At 36.5% G+C, this 21,504-nt stretch overlaps 1 protein-coding gene across 10 annotated transcripts in view; it reads right to left on the bottom strand.

Annotated features, from left to right (window-relative positions):
• EXOC6 (exocyst complex component 6) overlaps positions 1–21,504 on the bottom strand; it is a 96,378-nt gene that overhangs the window by 14,676 nt on the left and 60,198 nt on the right. For all 10 annotated transcript variants that reach the window (XM_042786893.1, XM_042786878.1, XM_042786874.1 and 7 more), the window contains 2 exons: positions 18,152–18,293; positions 10,043–10,116 (listed from right to left, as the gene is read on the bottom strand). In XM_042786893.1, coding sequence (XP_042642827.1) covers positions 10,043–10,116; positions 18,152–18,293 — 216 coding nt within the window. The remainder of the gene's footprint in view (positions 1–10,042; positions 10,117–18,151; positions 18,294–21,504) is intronic.

The raw sequence follows: 21,504 nt of genomic DNA, 5'->3' as shown, positions 1-21,504 counted from the left end.
TGGCTTTTTGCAAAAGATCTTTCTTCTCCTGCTGTTATGTTTGCAAACGTATTAGGAAAACCCCTTTCTGATCGATGTCAACAGTCCAATACCACTTATTTTCTAAGAAACACATCTTCAAGAAATTATTCTCCTTAGAAGTTGAACTTTTTCCTTTATAATGTGCTTTTTCTCCTTACTTCTCAGGTGACAGTATTTTCTTAAAATGTTTAATCTGAAAAATGATTTGTTGCAATTGCTCTGGAAAACAGAGTAATTCCAAACTACGTAACAGATCATTTCTAATAACTACTCTTCATAATTTAGCTCCAACAGATCCCAATATACATGGAAATTCTGCTGAGTAACGATGGCACAATTCAGCCCCTAATGCCTCCTGCAATTTGAAAACCTCTTCCCCTGATTTTACTTGCCACTTTGAAATGTTATCCCTTTCTGGTGAGTAATCCTGTGCTAGATTCTTTTGCTTCTTAAACGAACATTATTCTCACCCTTTATTGACTGACCACATCTATTATCACATGTAAGCAGTGTTAATCCTTTAGTAATTAACACCCTTATTAAAGTAATTTTAACTCAAAGAAGTTTAAATCGCATTATTGGTTTTATTTAATTAAGCTATGGGGACTGTTTTACACTGTCATTTGAGTTTTCAGCTTGTGCCTTTTCAATCTACTAGTTACGCAGGGTTCCCCCTCCCTTCCCAGTTACCTGTGTATTTCTGTCTAGGAATTATTCAATATTATTCTGTTTCACTGTGAACTTTTAAAACTATCCTCTATGTCAATAGATGCAGAATTTAGACACTATACTGAACCATTCCCAAAACTATCATTTGGATGTGCATTTCAATGATATTATCAAATCTACCCTTCCACAGTGCTCAGTATGTTGTTAATGCTTAAAATGAAAGAGCCACTTTTAATGTCTTTCTCATACATCCTAAGCAAAGGCAAAGATTTTTATCTAAACTTTAGACCGGCAAAAAGAAAGGAATCTGAATGCACTGAGTTGCGTCACTTAAAAAGGCTGGCTCGGCATTTTTTTCTGTTACTTCAGAAATAAGTCAGGTTTTAAAATTGCATTTTTTTTTGTGTGTCTCTACTGCGTCATCTTTTCTATGGGAAAATATCTGATGACCTATGTTCTCTTACAGATCTCAGGTAAGCTACTCAACTGACATGTTTGACACAGGGTCAAAAGATGAAAACTGTCTTCTGGTTTAACTGCATCACATTACACTGTGCACTCTGGAGTGTGGGCTAATTGTGTGTCCTCCTGGAACAATTTCCTGGAGGCAGGCCACTGAAACCAGGAAAGATTGCGTTCTCCTGGGAATAAGGCAACCTGATGGTTTCATGGACTTTATACACCATTAACTGCTCACTGAAAGTCCTTTCCTTTGGGTAAAAACATCTCTTCAGTTTCTACTGTTTAAAAAATAAATGTTCTTAATGGATCTCAGCATAAACTATGTAAAATGATAAACATAGAAAGAAGCATTTGCCCTATTGTGACTTCTGAAAGAAATGGACTGACTTTCTTTTTCACAGAAGAAACTAGCAAAAGGAAAAAAAGGGGACATTCTGACTGCTGCCTGTGATTGACAGATGATTTATAGAAGGAATGGAACTTAAATATGTTGATTGATGCAACTGAAAAAATACCGGAGGCAAATCGGTAGAGTTAAGGGGTTAGTGGTGATGTCCAATACATAGTATTTAGCAGTGATACTACCAGCTTAGCTAAGTCTGGGGGATGTAAGCAATTTTGAGGCAGAAATTGTTGAACACCGTAATGCAGCTCCCAGTCCCATGGCTCCCTCATGGGAGACGAGGACTCATGGATCTTAAGAGGATACAAATAAAAAGTAACTTGAAGGAAAACATTAATTTTTTTTCTCTTGTTTTGTTCAATTAACAATGCTCATTCATTACTCATAGGAACCACATACCACCCACAGGATTCAGAGGAAGTCCTGTGGAGCTGGGGGGCTCCAAAACTGAACTCCATCCATCAGCTCAGGGCTACAGAAGGGCCCAGACACAATGGTAGAGATCCTGCAGCAACTGGCTGTCAGCAGGAGGACAGCAGCTTGATATAATGTATTCACAAACTTTAGGAAAGTCATGCACTCAAATCTTCCTTCACTGTATTTACATAATTTCTTACATGACAAAGATAAAGGCAAGGATCAGATGGGGAGCAAAACTGCTAGCAGAAGAGAAACTTCATTCCACTGAATGGGATGTAGATCAGTGACTCAAAGAAAGGGTAAGTAGGAGTTTACAAATATAATAGGCACATGGATCAATTTCTTCTAATTCAAACAAGAGATTTGTTAATTCAGAAATCATCTGAAAGTGATCTTCTGAAACTTTTCTACCAACAGGCCATTCTGCAAAAGAATAAAACCTCCAATAAAGCTTATTTAGTGCTTTCTCTCATAATGTCCTTGGAAATGACTGCTTCATAAATAGTCTCATAGACACAAACCATGCCAGTTGTTGAAGTAATTTAGTATCTTGCTCAAAAAAACTAAAGCCTTTGTGTTCTGGCATTATGGACAGGGTATAATTAGGATATGCACTTCAGCTATCAAGGATACAATTTTAATGCCATTTAGGTTGTGATCTTACAGTAATTTCCTCTGTAACTATGGGATGAGCTTTCTTGAACAGAAAGTTTTCCCAGAGATGTGAAGTTTTCATTTTTCAACAGCTCTGTAGGTTTTGAATGAATTGATTAACTATTTCTAAACCTTGTCTTGTGGAAGTACTGATGACTAAGAAGAAGAGCTGAGAGCTGATTAAATGTGACAGTTGGTAGTATTCAGATAGGGACTCAGATATGTTCATCTAAATAGTGTTGATAGCAGCTTTTGCCTACTGTATTTTATTTTTTTGGTAATATCTGCTTTCATCAATCTTCTGTGAAACTTTTAGAAATTTCTGTGATGGTGGTATTTACAAGCTGGAACTTCCCTGCACTGCTCTAAGTCAAGAGTTTCACCTGCACATGACAAATGAGATCAATAAATGCCATTTCCTGTCTCCATTCCAAAAATTATAAATTCAACTAACAAAACCAACGCCCCCCCCACACCTCTTGTTCAACTAAGGCTTATGTTCTTATGCAAAGGTGGTTATCTGCAGGTCTCTTAAGTCAAGCTGAGACAGTGCTTCAGAAGTTCTGTCATTTTCTAAATACACAGTACAGATTTCTTGTCAGCCCATCTAATTCTTGTGTATATCTGGTTTGGTAAGTGGAGAAAAGAATTGTATCTCTTAAATGAACTAGTTTAAAGAAACAACAAGAAAATTATTTTCTTATTCTTGATAATTCCTCTGGTTTAGGTACCGACAGCATTCTTTACTGTCAATTAGGAGATGACATTCAGTTCAAGTGTTATACCTTCCACCACATAGTTTTTTGTAGACAATCTACTATACTTTCCTCTGGAGAAACTATTACAGTTTTTACCATAGATGGAGTAGTATATCTTGTAGTTAAATGGCCGTATGTATATAATTTTAGTTAAGTAAAGCACTGATAAAGCTACTGAAGTGAAGTAAGAACAGTTGTACACTGAGTTTTTCAAACCTGTTTTCAGGTATGCCCCCTCATTGTCACTAAGCCCAGATCCAGAGGGAAAACTTGGTACGCTATCAGCATGTTATTTGCACTTCTCTGCTGGAAAACGGGCATTCAGATGTTGAAATGGATATAACCTGCTTTGCACTGAATTCAGTGCATGATCTAATGTCCCAAAGAACACGTATACACTTAATACCTGGCATGTGTGCTCTTAGCTCCTGGCAGTAACAGGGTAGGAATATCTACTGCCAGGAAGTGACTGACTTGCCATCCTGCTTTGATTCTCCAAATCCTTATCAAGTTAGTGTATCTAAAGCCATGCTTGTTTTTGACCCCCCACTGCTAATTTCTGTGCATTTGTTTCCAAAGCTTCCTAATTCTTACCAGCTGGAAGGTATAAATCCCATCCCAGTAATGAGCTGGCTTGTTTCTGTGTACAGAGCACTGAGTGAGATCTTTCTCACAAGTATCTATAGACACAATTTAGCAATTAGATAAAGGCTTCACAGAATCTAGTTGAAAATGAGAAATCAAAAGTAATAGATTCCACTGGGGAATATAAGTGCTTACAAACAAATTGTCATGCTTGTGTGAAGAATTCGCATTTACTTGTAGGAATATAGCACTCTGAAAAGATGTGGTGTGTCCCCTGCAAGCTGGATAACACACATTCAGCATGCAGTCATACTCAAGTAACGGTGTCATTTTGAACACAGATATGCATATGCATGCATGCATCTCCTGTATGATGCAAATACATGAGATATTGAACCTTGAAGTGTCCCTGTTCTGCTCACAGTGTGCCTTAAGCCACTCTTCTGCTTTAGTGCATTCAATTTATGGAGAAGCAAAAGGCCAGCACGAGCGTTGCCTTCCTCCCCCAGCAAAGTGAGTATCTATGGTCTGAAATCCAGAGAGGTGCAACTCCTGTTTCATTACTGTCTGAAATCTGAGCTCCTTTCTTTAGCTGAATAAGCAGCATTGCACTGAAAACTAGAGAAGCACAAATCCCATTACACAGCACCCTGAGGCTGGGCTTCATGTTACAGATGTAACATGTTCCTCTGCTTGTTCAGAGAAGCTGGGGAGTGCATGGCAAGGGGAAAGGGATCAGTAAGCATTGTGAAAGAGCCTCTGTGAAGATGAAAGCCTCAACAACCATTTCCCTCAGGAAGCGAAAGATGAAATATTCTATACTACTTGCTAATTAAAAATTCAGACTGTTGCCTTATGAAAGAAAGGCTTACTTTTATCTTTAAATTCTTAAGTTTTTAAGACTTATGCCTAAACATACTGTTAGGGATTTCTCCCTCTTGGAAAATCCTGATGTTTTTTCAGTTCAAGACTCTTCTCTGTAGTAGAGGCCAGGGGTGGGTGTACCCTACTAATTTCAAAGCCTAGGCACTGTGTGGGATGACTGCCTTTGAAAGAAACCACAGCACACCTTTAGCGTCCTGGACCTCCAAGAGCCATGGTGGTCAGATTTGGCAACAGGCCGCAACTTATTTTCTGAAGCCTACTGAAGGGCTCAAGAGCATTCTCCACTGGGAACACAGATGGTGACAGCTTCAGCATGCTGCATGTTGCAGGGAATCAGAGACAAGCCAGAGCTGAAATGCAGTTACTACCACAGGAAATGAATTCAAATTAAACAGTGCAAACAAAACAGTGGGGAAGACTGAGCTGTCAGCCTGCCTTTACTAGCAGACAAGCCCAGTAATCTGTTACACAGTTTCTACCTACAACGAGTTACTTCTGAGTTTATCAGAAGGACAGTATCATCTCTCAGTGATGAATGAGAAGCAAATAAGAAAGAGGAGCACTATCTTAAGTACTATTAAGAATTTTCTCCTTCAAATAAACTTATACATAGATCTGTTGCATGCAACACTACAGTTCAGAAAGTTAGCAGTAATTCTGACCAGAAAATGCCTTAAAAAGTGAATAGACAAGCAAGAAACTATCAATGTAATTTCCATTATGCTTTGGAATCTAAAGAAAATGTATTATATTTTTAAATATTAGCTATCAATTTTTAGAAGCAATACATATTGTGTATTACCAATAACTTGAGCTCACAGAAGTGCTTATCCACGTTTATTTACATATATCATAAACAAGTGTGACAAAAATGTACCTTCTAATGTACCCCTAGTATATTATTCTGTATATTAATCACACTGATTGCATCATGACTTTGTGTCTAATTTATCTCTAACGTTAGCAAAATGTTAACAGGAATTGCTAAAAATCTTTGAGAATTTTCTCCCATGCCTATGCAGAATTTATGGACCTTGTTATTCACAGCCCTTGGTCTCCCATAGTGTGGGACACCACTATCAGACTGTAAACTCTGTGTTACCATGTGGGAGAAGATGCTTCTAAGGTGGTTGCTTAACTCTGGGGTTACCAACAGCATATGATTACATACACTTGAGATGGCTACCCCTGCTGCAGAACCAGCACTGACAGCAACTGGAAGATATGAACAACATGTACTTAAGTGCCAAAAGAACACAGATGAGACACAGTTCTCCTCATTTGTGGCAAAATAAGGAAATTCCACAATCATCAAGCTGACCATTTGTCTGAGATCAGACAGTAGAGGAAGAAGGCATGTTTGAAACTGAAGTAGTTCTTGTGGCGGAGAGAAACACTAGCAACAACTTGTGAAGTCAAAAGTGAAAAAAAATTCAAGCTACATTTGCAGATTAGGTTATACCTCTGCAGGCAATTATTTGATTCCAAGAATAGGCACTGGTTCCCACTCAGCTGATTAGGAATCAGGGAATTTGCCCTAGGACAGCAACTACTGACCTCTCAGGCTACCATGAGACCATGTCTACTACACACTATACTGGCTCTCCAAAGAATAATGCACAAATTGTAAAATTCAGTCCTTTTCCTCACAGTATTTAAGTGTCCAGGACATCCAAGAAACTGCCTCACATTCCAGAACTGTAACCCTAGTCTTTAGGCACTAAAAACCAGATCATAACCATGACAAAACTAATTCATGTTGGAGGCTGAGCTTCCTCAGAGACTAATTCAAGTAGGATGAACTAAGACCTGTTTACTTTTGAAGGTTAATTCCAATTGACCTAGGATCTGAATTGGTAGCAAAACCCCCAAAGTTCATTCCACCTCACTCTGGGCCACTGCACTGTTTACCCAAGCTCTCCATATAGGCAGTAGCAAGAGACTATCTTCAGAGAATGATCCAGGTCACAGGAGATCTGGGTCATCTTCACAAGATGCCAGAGACAAGGCTCTTTAAAGCAGCACATATCACTTTGATAATTACCTTGCTGAACTGGCCTGCCCCTCAGTGGCTTTAAGTAAGTGGAGTGAAAGGGTGCACATAGGTATGACCTCAGGTCATATGCAAAGACAAGTGGTATGAGGCATGACACAATTACTGCAGCTGTACAGAATCATGAATCTATCCGTTTCTTTAGTAGCTGCTTGCTGCTTTAGGTCTGCTAAAGTAGATGGAGCTGCAAGTTTCTAGATGAACGTGGCCATGTGATTCTCTGTTAGTATGCACTATGTGTGATTAGCCAACCACACCAAGTCACCTCTGTGAGATGCTGAGATACTGTGGATACGGGAATAGCACAAAAATCTTTAGACTAGGGTTTCTACTGATTACTAAGATCTTCAAGGAACATGCTAAGTATGACAAGAGCATAAGGGGGGATAGTACAAGAAAGAGGTGGCTTATCAAAGGGAACATCGGTAAGTGACTGCCCCTTTGTGATTTCTGCCCTCTTAGAGCCTCCTGATACTAACTACTGCTCTCTTCTTAGAAGAAACTCTTTCTCATGCCAACTGTTTCTGTTTGCTCTTCTATGTATGTGGAAAGAAGAGGGAAAGAAGTGGGCTTGCTAGGGACAACATGCTGTCCATACATTGTCTTCAGGGCAAGACGGAGGATCAGGAACTGTTATGATGAAAATACCTACAGCAATTCTTTTCAAAGCTGCTCCTCCCACCATGGTAATCATCCAAATGTAGCTCTTCCCTCTCTGTCTCCCAGATTGGCTCCTTGTAAGTGACTACTGCTTTAGTAAAATGTGCTGCAATGTTCTGCTGCCCAATCCTCATTAATCTTACACATTGCCCTAGTACAACAGAGAGAGCAAGCTGTTGTTGAGATAACTGGCTTCCATTAGCAACCATGTGATTGGCAGGACGATAAAGTCTTTTCCCTTGCAGGTCAGCTGCTTTTTAAGAAGAGGGCAATCCTGCTGATCCATCTTTTAGCTACAGTCTCTCACTGAGTCCCAAATCTCCTGCCTTTTAGCTTTGATACGGTTCAAGCTTTCCCCCTTGTATCAGCCCCCACCTGTCATCAGCTCCTCTGTACCAAACAGCCAATATCAGGAGTTTGACCTCAGGGCACAGTCCGGGTGGGCAGGTAAAACCTGACCACTGGACCTACTTCCTTATCTTTCATATCCTGCGATTCATGAAGAAGTATCAAATTCAAACTAAAAAACAGAAGCATGACCTTTTATAAGAACTTTCTGAAAAAGGCTCTGTTGCCTTTCTAAGTATTCTTGAAAAGAACTGTCATCCACCCTATTAAGATAGAAATGGATCACAAATAAGGAAGAGAGGGAAAACACTACAAATCCTTACTAAATGGTAAATGTTTTTAATGTGTGCTTGCAATACCTTTTGGTGAGTCATGCAAAAAATATAGTAAAAAACCAGAACAAATATACTAGAACTATTCTACTTCTCCAACGGCAACCCAATAAAGAGAGCTGCCCAGACTTTCTCTGTTTATCAAGTATCTGAAATCAATTAGTTTCCCATGGCATACAGACAATCCTCTATAAAGGGTTACTTGCATCAAGAAGATTCTAAATGTAAGTTGCTAACATAAACTGAGAGCTATCATAAGCAACATAATCCCTATTTATGTGACATGCTAGACAGTTAGTGCTTAAAACATACAAAAATATTATTTATTTCCTGTAACAAGTATGAACACACCCTGCCCTCCTGCATAGCTGGAAATTACATGTTCCCTTGAAACAAACATAGGCCCTGGAAGGATTTATACCACTTCGGTGGATGACAGAAATGGTGCCAAAATCTCTCAACATCCTTTCCCTTCAACTAAACTTAGTACAAATTGGAAGACGTTTAGTCACTTCTAACACTGATAATAAAAGAAGAATAAAAAAGAATCCAAAAGAGAAAAGCTGCTAGTCAAGACTTGTGGTATTTGAAGTCTGGCAGAGTACATCTTTACATACTGAATTCTGGAACTCCTAATGTACAAGTATCACACGAACAAATCTTATGGCCACGATCCTGTGTTGTCACATAGTCCGTGCTTATCCCATTGTAGATATTGTTCATTGTTATACTACTGTGAGAATGTAACAGAAAACTTTATCTTTTAACTTTTTAATTTAAAAAGACACTTTAATGAAGTACTTTCTAACTATTAGGAGAAACTGGAACACTTTGCCTCAGGAATTTTCCCTTCTGAAATGCCTTTTCATTATCTTGCTATGAAAAACCTACTAAACTATTAAAAGCAAAAATATTCTTGCTCTATAGATAATTTGGTATGGAATTCTTTCTACATTTCTCTCCTTTTCTGATAACTTTGACAGGTTCATAATGGTGCTGAAAAATATTACCAACATCTGCAGAAAGCTAAAGACCCTCCACATGCAGTTAATAATTAATTTCAGTATTTAAAAGATACTTATACTTGCATTTTTTTGAAATAATAAATCCTTTCTAACAGCTTACTTCAAGTATGAAAAGTTTTTGCAAATGAATTGCTATGGGTGGATATAGTGTCAGAATTTACAGAAAGAAGGGACTAGAAATAACTACATGAAATTAAGGTAAGTAGATTTTAGTCTGGAAAAACCTTCCGTTTGGCAAGAACTGTGGAGAAGTGTTTCCAATATTAAGGCATTTGAAATTAAATTTGATATCAAATAAAGACTAGCCAGTTGGAATAAAGCTGCCCTCTAACGGTTTAAAAGAATTCTATGTAACAAATTAAGGAAAAGAAATGCTAAATAATACCATGCCCAATTCTGCTCTCCAGGAAGTAGTTTTGTAGACAGGAGCAATTGATCAGAATGGAATCAGGCCAGCATACACCAGGGTTGTACGTACACTTTTGCAAGAAGGCATCACAGGATCTTTACAAAATTGTCAGGACCAGAATTCAATCTTATATGCATGCAATAGTACCACCAGTAGCACAGTGCCCCCTAACAACATACTGCAGAAACAGTTTTATGCTAAATTACAGAGAATAGTCCACCAATAACACTTCAAACAATCACTTTTCAGAACTAATTACATGGGAATGCAAAACCATGAAAAGTTCTTGAATTTAATAACTTCAGCATTGGTCAAAAGGGGAAATTAGTAGGATAAAAAACAACAACTAGTGTCTTACTTGTCTGAGGTCGATGAAAGCTAACTGCAGGGTGTCTCCCTGGAATCCTGGCACAGGCTCAGAACTAGCAAACACTGCAAAGAAAGGTTAAAAATATTACGGATATAGATTTAAAAAAAAATTCTAACAGAAAAATCAGGCTCTATGCAATATAAATGCTAGATAGCATAAAAATGAAACTAGTTTGATAGAAATAGATTAAATAACTTTCAGTGATTAAAACCAAACTAATAAACAACTTCCCCATCATTCTTCCATGACCCCAAAGAATAATACCTTTAGGAGTATTATTAGGAAGTCTTAAAATTCTAACTCAGTAATAATGCTACAACCACAGCAGCCAACATCTTTTTGGCCTGAGGTGAATGATTATTGAAGAATTTCAGAATAATACCAATTCCATGGCTGTCAACATACTTTCAAACATCTGCTTTTGTTACAGCACCCGTGCTACAAAAACCCCATCTCTAGTCAAGCAGCAATAAAAGACAAACAATAAGGTGGGAGCTAGTTTAATGTATAGACAACAGGTGGAAAGCTCTATGTGCCACAGTCAGAGCAGAGATGAAATGCCTGTTGTTCATGGCTTTAAGCCAGCTTATCAATAGTGAACTTATGCTCTTTTTGAACCCAAAAATAGGCTGTCAAAATTGGAAGGCAAAACTACATTCAAAATACAAAAAATGGTAACAAAACCATGTCAGCTATTTGATTAAATCAGGAAATGATAAATAATTATCAAGCTTAAAAATAAATATACTTTTTGTTGTTCTTATTCCAGTCACGTTAATAACAAAAGACAATTGTAGAAATACCCACTGCCTCATGTCCCCACGCAAATTAGACACCTGACTTCAGAAGAGCATAAGAGAATTTTTCTTATGCTCTTCAGTTAGAGTTCTTAACAAAACAAAGTAGGTATCACTGTAATAGTTTTACAAAGGTATAATTTGAGCCAGCGAAACTAACATTTTTTTCCAAGTCTGAGAAACAGGTCATTCAGTGGTAGAGGAAACAGAACATATGCATCCAAAAAATTTCCAGATCCAGTGCTCAACTCTACTGTGACACATGGACTCTCACTAACATTTAAAAGTAATATGAAATCCTTAATAGATTTTTTTTTGTTAATGGCTAGTTAGAAAATTTGGATCATCAAGTGAAAGTAACATCCAGAAAGACACTGGTGTCTGAGCTAACATGATGGGCTCAATCATTTACTTCTGAATGTATGGTTTTGACTTAAAGCAGACTAATGAATTCAGATACTGTTCACAAGTCTAAAAATTATTATACGGAATGCAATTGTGAATGATAATAACAAAGATTCTTACTTAAGTGGTACAAGAAGCTACTAAGACCATCTTAGAATATCTAAAAATAGTTTAGTAATAGATGAATATAGTATCAGAGTAGAAGCTTTACCAGTAGAGGCATAATTTATTACTTTTATTACAGTAGTGCCAAAATTTTTATGGACAGTCACGTAACAGGAGAATGAATTAAACTGGAATATGACTTAATTCTTCATCAACTAAAGGAATAAAAAATAACAATCAAAATCCCTGGGGAGAAAACTGTAATGTCACAGACAAATATTGGTAAGAGTTGGAAAATGTTCACTGAATACTGTATTCAAGTCTGCATTTTAAATTGTCTGGTTTTCCTACTTTATAAGTAACACCAACTTTCTAGGGGAGTTTCAATCTACCACAAATATACTTTTTAAATAAAAAATAAGAAAGATAAAAAACAGTAGAAAAAGCATATCCTAAACACAGCATTTTATAGAGAGAGTTTGCTTAAAAATAAACTCTTTAAAAGCAGCAAAGAGAAGACAGTCTGTACAACCACCAACCTGCAGAAGAACTAAAGATCTCCAGGCCTATGAAAGCACCCTTCTGAACACCCTAGGTTAAAGGGTTGGGTGTCTCCATGGCTGTCTTCTGCAGGAATTTCATGGCCACTGGGACTACCCTTTCTTCAGTGACAGGTCTATGATGCCGGCCCCTGTGGTCAGCCAAACATAGCGTTTAAAATGGAAACGCCATATTATAGCAGGAAATTCTTAGCAATGCCCTATAGCAAACAGCTAAAAAGAGATTCATGGGTTGTGAGCTAAAGCAGCACACTAATGAGGATCATGGTGATGGTCAGAAGGAAGTCTTTTCTACATCCTCTAAACAAGGAAGGAGAACCTGCACTATTCTCAAGAGATAATGCCAATCCATATTTGATCCTGTGTAACTTTCTGTTCATACACAGCTTTCCCCACTAGAATATGAGCTCCTCCAGTCACTCCACAATGGGAAAAGGAAGTGCTACAGCAAAGGAATGGTTACAGAACTGAAAAGCGAATATGACTTTTCATATGTGACCTGCAGCAAAACTTTTCAGTTAGCTACTGACACTTGATACTTTGGGAGGTACCTTCCTATAGTGGGATACTTTTACTTGCCACAGGGCAAATACGCGCATCCTTTCTGCAACTCATTAGGCTAACATAATTTGGAATTTATCCTAATGCATTAAATAATGCAGTATGATTTAGTTTCTCTGCATAGTACCTACTACCATTGCAGCTATAGAACAAGAAGCACACAAAGTACCAAACTTTATTGCAAAAGCTTTGTTCTCTTTAACTACAATTTTAAATTATTAATGCATTTACAACACCAGGGACACTCATAATAGCACAAGCATTTATTCTCACATTTGGGTCATTTTTGACAGGTGACTACGGTAGAATTTGCTTCATTATTACAATTTCATGGGTTCAAAGGGCAAAAAGATAATCTACTTATGGTAACGGTCAGACAGTTCCCCCTTCACCCTCAGCTCAGGGCTTTTAAGTTTTGCTAATAATTTTACACAGCTAATTAAATATTTTCTACTGCACAGCATTTTAGGAAGATATTACAAGAACGGGATTAACATTCTTAATGTCTTTGTCCTAAGGGTCCTTTTCCAGATAGTAATGAAACACTGTCATATATACATCTTTCAAAATACTCACCCCATACATTCATTCTAGGCTTAAAGAGGATTTGGAGGGGTAGGGGGCTGGTTGTTTGAGTGTGCATAAAAGCATTCAGGAATTTTATTATATACAAGAATTAAATGCAAAAATCACCATTAAACTGTAACATGGGGCAAACAACTGGCTGCTTGTCAGTTTAAATGAGAAACCCCAATGTTTTCAGGAAAATAAATTGAAACTATGTGTTACATGAATCTGGTATTCACAAGGTTTTTATTAACATTTTCTTTTCCTGAACTTTGCTGATACTGTGTAGACCTTTTCTGTATATATAAAACAGGATCTTTGGCACAATGTATGATCACAATATGTACAATCTCAATGTACTTCCTACAACAGCCGGTTTTGCAATTTACTGGAGGTAGGATCTAATGAAACAAGTATGTAATAATACAAAAATGGGCTGGGAGGTAACACATACATGAGAATGGTAAATTTAAATGTTGTAAAGATGACTTGAGTCCATTTTCTTTTGAATACTTTGCTTTGATCTTTTCATTACATTTTGCATACAGGATATATGTGAATTGATGTATATATGTATTATTGGATATCTTAAGAAAAAGGCTATGTCTGCTAAAATGGAATTTAAGAGATTTTTAACTGTAAATTGTCCTGAATTTCTGTGTACTTCTAGATTTATTAACAGGTCTCTTCATGATATTTTTTCAAAACCCCATCTTTCAGCCATCATCTGGTTGTGCCTCTCTGTTGGTGTGGGAATTCACTAATTCCTGACAAATAGTTTGGTGCTCAATGTCAGAAATTAAAAATCAAAGCCCAGACTCTGGGTCAAAAGCTAAATTAGGACAGTTTTACTCCAGACTCATAGTGCTGATTCACAGGCAGGACAGCAAAGCTACAAATGTAGTTTAAAAGGAAAAGCGGAGATTCAGGTGACTATCTCAGCAGCCGTCAGCCACTTTGCAGCCCTGTTGGATGCTCCAGCTGTTCAAACACGCCTGGAGGGGACCCTCGTTGAGGGAGCTGCCAGCTGGCCAGGCAGCAGCCCCCAGCCCTGCCCCCAGCATTGGCAAGATCTCGATGCTTCCCCTCACTCCCATGCTGCCATATGTGACCTGCAAATGAAGGATGGTCTCAAGTGAGTTAAGTTAACCTGACTTCTCAGATGGGAGAGGAGGCAGGTAAAGTGAGGGGCTTCCAGAGGTGAATACAGTGCCTTTTCAAGGAAAACCGGGATCTGAGTTCCTCAGTTTCTGGCATGTCCACCTGGAGATTACCTTCGCGTATGCTCAGAGTGCACATGGGTCAAGTTCTCTCTTGCTCTTGGATACTGCATCTCTCTACACAGTGGGTGAAAAAGGAGGGACTGGCAGGAAGCCCTATGTGGCACTGGTTAGAGAGGTATATTGCATCCTGCTTTGTGCTAATTCTCTGCTAACCCATGCTCATTTATAGGCAGGATCCAAAACCTTTTCATCTTTGCACAGATTCATGTCCGGGTGAAGAAGGATGCTCACTCAACCATACCTCCTCTTGCCAATTAAACCTGTCTCACAATTCAGCTAATGTTAAACACATAAATTAGAAAAAATACATTTAACTCTTCTAGCAATTATAATTTCTGACAAGATCTATTTCCTTAATAAAAATCTGATGTAAGGTATCTAGATCTGGATGGTGACTCTGAAAAGCTCATCTTCTATTCTGTATACCTTGCTTCTCATAAAGTGATATATAGCAACCCACATTTGAATTTAATCTTCAAGAAATAGTGAACACCTCCCCTCCCCAACCCATTTCCCTTTGCAGGGCACTGAAATGCAATGTCCAAGCAAAAGACAATTCTTTGGGGTTTATTCAATGGGACCTAGTACATTCTATTTTTCTGAATACTGTTGTAAGAAACCAAATTATCTTAGTGGAAGATCACCACTGAGAAAGAATGGTGTAAAATACTGAGGTAAAACACTGCTCTAAGTTATAAAATATGTAGAGAAAGCAGAGAATTAATTCAATTAGAACAGGACAAACTGAAATAAAACTGAAAGCTTTGGAAATGTTTGGAAGGAAAACAAAAAACTTATTAGAAGCAGAGCAAGAAAATAGTATTTTTTTTTTTAATTTTTAATAAATAATCAGAGAAGACTACCTGATACTATTACTATTCTTGAGCAAAAGTATCAGATGCTTCCAGATTTTCTGCTCTGCTTTTTAAAGTTTGGTACTTTGCATAGAAATGCAATGCAGGATAATGAAATTCCACATTTCACTACAGGATCACCTCCTTCCCTTCTACCTTCCTTTTTTGGAAGTCCGCTTATCATTCTACCTATTTGCTGTGACTAAGAACATCAGCACTTCCTGACTTTAACAGATTGCTGTTCACTAACAGATTGTTGGGCTGCTGGTTGGACTGTTGATTACTCTTTAATGGAAAAGAAAAAAATCTGTGAAGTAATCACATTTTCCTGCTTTTATTTAGATCTTCTCCAGTTCATATTAGAAAGAATAAAAATGCAATGTTAAAGATCAGAATAACTATCTAGAATATTGCCAACAATTTTAAAAAATGTGTCTTCAGATATGCATAACTTTCTACATCTCACATAACTTCTTAGTTCAAAATGCATCTGAGTATAGTCCACTGTGTCTATAAGTAAAATGACAAACCCATGTACATAATACAGTAGGAAACTATCCAACAGTCATGAATTATTCGCACATTCTAAGCACTAATTGAAATGTCGCTGTTGTATCCATTAATCCCAAAGTGTCAAAGAATAAAGCTGGGGGAGGGTGATGAGCTAGAACATAAATCACAGGCATCACAGTGAGGTCTGGAATGTGCCTGTGATGGACCTTATGAATGAAACAACAGCAAAGCAATCTGAGCAAAATCTTGTGTTGATCCCTTATTCCACAGATGTAAGTCATTTGTCGCAAGATACTATTCTGACTTCTGAGCTTCCATAATTATATTTAAACAATTCAGAGGGTTTCTGTGCAAAACCAGTTTTTTTTCTAATGTACTTTAAAACCTTTGCAGAAAAGAAGAATTAAAGCTTATTCTATTTGCATCTGTAGAGGCCATGCTAGAAGTTACGCAATGGTGGAAAGAATGTATTTTTCAGTCTTTAATTTATGGGTTTTCTGAAACTTGCTCATTTTGGCCCAAGGTTTCCCACGTCCAGTCCATGCCATATGGTCATTATAACAGCTATATATAACAAAGCATTTTGTCTTAAGGTTATATTTTAATCTTAAAATAATGACATTTTATCATGTTAGATTATATAAAACTCTACTAAGATCTCTTCACTGATTGAAGTTTCCATTGCGCAGCAGTCAAAGACAGTAATAGAAATGAGGATGGTCCATAACAGGGTAAAGTCTGAGAAGAAAAAGGACTGAGAACAACCCAGAGACCAGACACCAGCAGTACTCGTTGGGACTTCTCATTACTTCGCTGTGAACATACTATTCATACTGTGAAAACACCCTGCAAGGCATGCATTTTATCCTCTGTACTGCTAGAAATCCCGGACTGAAACAGTGAATTGGTTAATCTATACAGGGTAGTGAAGTACTCTGTTGTTCACAGATGGTATTTTAAATATTAGAAAGAGAATGATATGGCAGTTGGCAACCTTTCTTTGCTGTTACGCTATTTGTTTAGAAGGCACATGACTGTTTAGTGGGTGCACCAATTCCACTTGTCTAGATGAATGATTATGGTGTCAGCATTATGAATACTATGGAATTTCTGTTGTTACAACTGGGATCTTTTTTACATCTAGGGAACTACTCAAATGCACATACACGTATCCTACCCACCTACCTGAAAAGAACACTATTAAGGTTGCAACATCAAGTGTACTAAAAGTAAAAAAAACCAAATCAACCATCATCTGTTTGGCCAGCTTGTGCAATCACGAGACAAACTTTAATGTCATGACCACAGATATTTTTTCAGTTGGACTCTGATAATCCCATCAGTTGATTCCACACACTGAAAGGACTGCCAGAAAGGTTCTTGCTCTACCTGTTACAGGGTTTAGTTGGAATTTAACAAATAAGGCAGGAGAAGGAAACACAAGTGTATGGTTAAAGTGTCAAAAATGCTCCTTAACTTTGTCCCTGAACTCCCACAAGAACCTTCTGTGATGCTAACCAAATTGCTCAAAATCAAATTTCCAGTTTCCCACAGGTGGCTGCTAATTGTATAGTCATGGATTTTTTTCTCATGTCCAAACCAAAAACCTCAGCATATGACTTGTAGAACTGCCCCATTTTACAGCTGTCACCAAAATCATTGAGATCCATGCTTCAAACACATAAGAAAGATACTTTGAAAAAACAGAGCATAAGAATCTAAAAATATGCATTGAAAAAAACAGTAGTGTGCCTTTCACTGTCTCTTAGTCATCAACTATAAAACCAGACCTAAAACCTATTTATAACACAGTGATATCATGGAAGTAACTTCCTTCATACAGATTCATGCAAAACATGAGGAAATTATTCCTGCCTTCAGTGTCAGATTGAACTAGTTTTATAAAATGATTCTATTTCCATATTTTGAACAGTGAGAATAAACCAACATCTGATGTTTACTAAACGAGTACTATTATTCTGCACAGAGACTAAGGCAATAGTAGTTCTAGGAGGGAGGAAACCCCATGTAACAGCACATTTAAAATTTGTGTAATAATAAACTCAAGAGGGAAAATTAAAATTTCATGAACATTTGACCTTTTTTTGCTCAACTATAAAAGCATAATATTTATGTAGTGGTTTTGGGCAACTTTGTACTAGACCATATTTTTTTTACCAGATATATTGATTATGATTCCATTAGAAATAACAACAGATGTACATTTCAATCAGATTTGAGTTAAAAAACCCCAAAACATTCATTAAAAAATTACCCCAAAATATTAACATACTTACTCATAAGTACTTTTACAAGAAGCTGTACAGTAATATTTTCTCTTAAAAAGACAAAGCTTTAATAGATCATGGAAAAAGATCATTGTATGGCTTACATTAAACTTTTTTGCAGTGTTAAGACAGATATAGATAGGAATTCTGGAACATCTACTTACATTCACACTGTATCACATCTAAATTAAACTGCTGAATTGCTCCCATGCTTATTTGTTTTAATTCACTGTCCAGTAGCATCTGCATTAGGGACATTGAAAGATGCTGGCAGGCTGACATGCAAGCTGTCTGGGCCACTTTTCCCTAGTAGAAAAAGCAACAGGTTTTAAGACAGAAACAAGTGATACATCGCTAAATAACTGCTTATCTGATTTGATTTTAATATACACTCGAAGTCTTAATGATGCAGGGCTTAGAAGGAGAAATATCACATTTTCTTTAACCTATTAGCTTTGTTTTTATTAAACCAAAAAGGGAACTAAATTAAATACATGTTAAAGCAATTATTGATATTTCTTCCAGAAATCCAACAGTCTCCATGAATACAAGGACATTTCCAGAATAACTATATACGTTGCTGAAGCATATGAACAGCTTTGTGGATTTATTTATTTTAATTTTGTTTTACCCAAACAGAATGAAAGCAAGAATGTAATGAAAATCAACATGCTGCATATTTTTAACAATAGCCAGTAAAAAACCCCCAAACTTTATATAAATCAAAACCATTGCTTTCAGCTGGAGCATTTCTCATAAGAGCTTGTGCTAATTATTGGCAATTTAATTGCCTGAATTCCATCTCAAAGCTTGTGCTAAAATATTTAAAATATTCATGCTTATCCATCATCTTTTTGGGTGCTTAATAAATCAGTGCTGTCAGCAGTCAACTACTTACAAAATGAAATGTAGCCCTCTGCTGTACAAGATAGAAATAATTTTCCAATCACAGTCTAGTTAGCAACATTTCTCTTTACAATGTATATGTAATTGAGACAAATAATTTTCCAAACATGAGAGCAAAACACAAAGCACAAAACCAAACATTAATTAGTACAGAAAAATTGAAATTCTACCTTAGAACTAAGAAAACCAACTAAGACCAGATGTCCAAAACAGGTGGCATCATTCTATTCATTGCACTGCAATCTTTGAGAGCAGAGTAATCTTGGCTTTCAAGTACAATTATATGAATCTCTATAGTTTAATGTACTTAAACCATGCTTTTCAACTGATATTACAATACATATTGAAGCAAAAGTAACTATTAACAAAAGAAATACATATTGAAGCAAAAGTAACTTACACAAAAGAAATCATAAGTACATAATACACCTACTGGAGCACACACCACTACCGTTTTATTTATATCCATTAGTTATGTGATGACACCTATTCCTCTAAAGCAATGGTTCCCTAGCTGTTTTCTGCAAAGCCAGGTTGATCAATTCACCGTTGACTCACAGAAATTCATATAAGCAATGAAAAATTATAAGGATACACAGTAGTTCACTGTCCCATAAGGTTTGGAAAGTTCTGCTCCAACATCTGAAGAGCCAGACCTTGTCCTTAGTGAGACAACTTGCTCACATCACTGAATTTTTGTGTATACATATAACAGAAAGCAAATTTGGCCCTAAATATTTTATACTTTAAAAAACCATTCTTCGTTAAAATATAATCAAAATGTAGACAATAGAATGGAAAGTGTTCACTCTCCTCACAAGTCACACTGAAACATTAAATGGCTTTTGCTAATACCTCTTTAGCATTAGGACATCTTGAACTGTTAGGAGCTTTATATCTAAAATGAGATGTCAGTTTCTTAATTGAAAAGCTCAGAGAAGCAAATAACGTTTTCGACCAAAATAGATGAACTGACAGCAAGGAATGTAAGAAACAATGCAAGAACAGCATGCTTAAGTGTCTCCCAAACCCAACAGTAATTGCACTGGGAGACATGCAGCTCTATTCCCCAAGCAGAATGATATCAATATGAATGGGGAAAAAAAAAAAAAAAAAAAAAAAAAAAAGAGAGAGGAAAAAAAAGAAGGAAAAAAGGAGGTGAGAAGGTGAGTCAATGGACCACAGTTCATTTAATTACAGTGTAGTAGGTTTGAAGTACTTAATGGAAATGCCATTTTGATTTAATGGAACAACTAGTGCATCTGTTTAATGTACTGCTCCATCAAATCAGCTCCATGTCCTATTTATGCTGCCACTATAATGTAATAAAAGTTCAACTAGATTAATAGGTTGTCAAGAAAAATTTTAACATTCAATTTATTTTATATGCAAACAATGTGTACTCTATTGTTTTAAATAAAATAATTTTATATTTCTAACAAGCATCTGTAATTAATTCTTACAATCTGGCAAATCTCAATAGTACTGGAGCACAAGATAATGGTTACAATACAGAAATGACATGGTAAAAGCCACTTGAACTTTAAGTAAGTATCAATACATGTATGTTTAATGTTTATTTTTAAATTCTGTAAAATGGAAACATCCTAACATTTAAACTATTTCGAACTATGTAACTTGAACTACAGGCTTATTGTTCACAAGACATATCAAAAAATAATAGAAGTTTACTATACACAGTTTATACTTACTTAATACAATCACTCAATTTTCTTAAATCTATAGAAAAAACAAAGCTACGTATATCAATCAAAATGCTGAATTTTAACTGAGAGAAATGTGAACTTTACTGATATCCTCTTGCGAACTTAGTGCTTCCCAGTTCAAAATATGTTGGACGTATGATACTCAGAAAGGAATGAAATTAAAATTTGTATCTGGCAAATGAGATCTAGTAAAAAAAAAAAAATCTCAAAATTTCTACCATACACCAATTAATCAATTCCCTGTCATTTTTTCATGAATTTTGAAGATGAAATGTAAGGATTTGTGAACACAGCAATAACATTTCTTTTCCAGAATTAAACAAATCTGTTAGTTTTAAAGCATTCTTAATGTATATTATTTGACAGTTTGTTTTAAAAAAATTATTATTATTATTATTATTATTTTTAAGGGTAGGAGTTGCTGTGGTTACTGTACCTAGCAATTAAATACGTATATTCAATAGCATGCAGAGATTCAGCAGGCTTCTCACATTTACCCCATGAGTTGCCTCTCATTTGGAGACACTACTGTTATCTCCACTGTGCCTATGCTAATTGCTGCTATCTACAAAACCTATTCTTCCATTCAACTAATGTAAAGTTTAGGAAACAAGGACCCTATTCTATAAGCAAAAACACCTGCTAACAGTGTTAAAGGCAACTGTTTTTTCACTCAGCCTTCACATTTTGCTGAAATACAAGTCTGTAAAAAGAGAAAACCCTTAGACAAACTTCTTATATTTCAAAGGACCTTGTAGAGAGAATCTGCTGACATATTAAATCCTTTTTTATAGACCCCAAAAGCTTTTCTCCTGAGAACAATTGCAGTAAAGAGACATTTGGCTCCTAGGAAATTCCCAGAGGGTCAGCCATATGCATCCTTC

Source organism: Tyto alba, unplaced genomic scaffold, assembly GCF_018691265.1.
Source record: "Tyto alba isolate M040663 unplaced genomic scaffold, T.alba_DEE_v4.0 Super-Scaffold_1, whole genome shotgun sequence".
Lineage (NCBI taxonomy): Eukaryota > Metazoa > Chordata > Aves > Strigiformes > Tytonidae > Tyto > Tyto alba.
The sequence above is the reverse complement of the archived record's forward strand: the minus strand, read 5'-3'. Positions and strand labels throughout refer to the sequence as shown.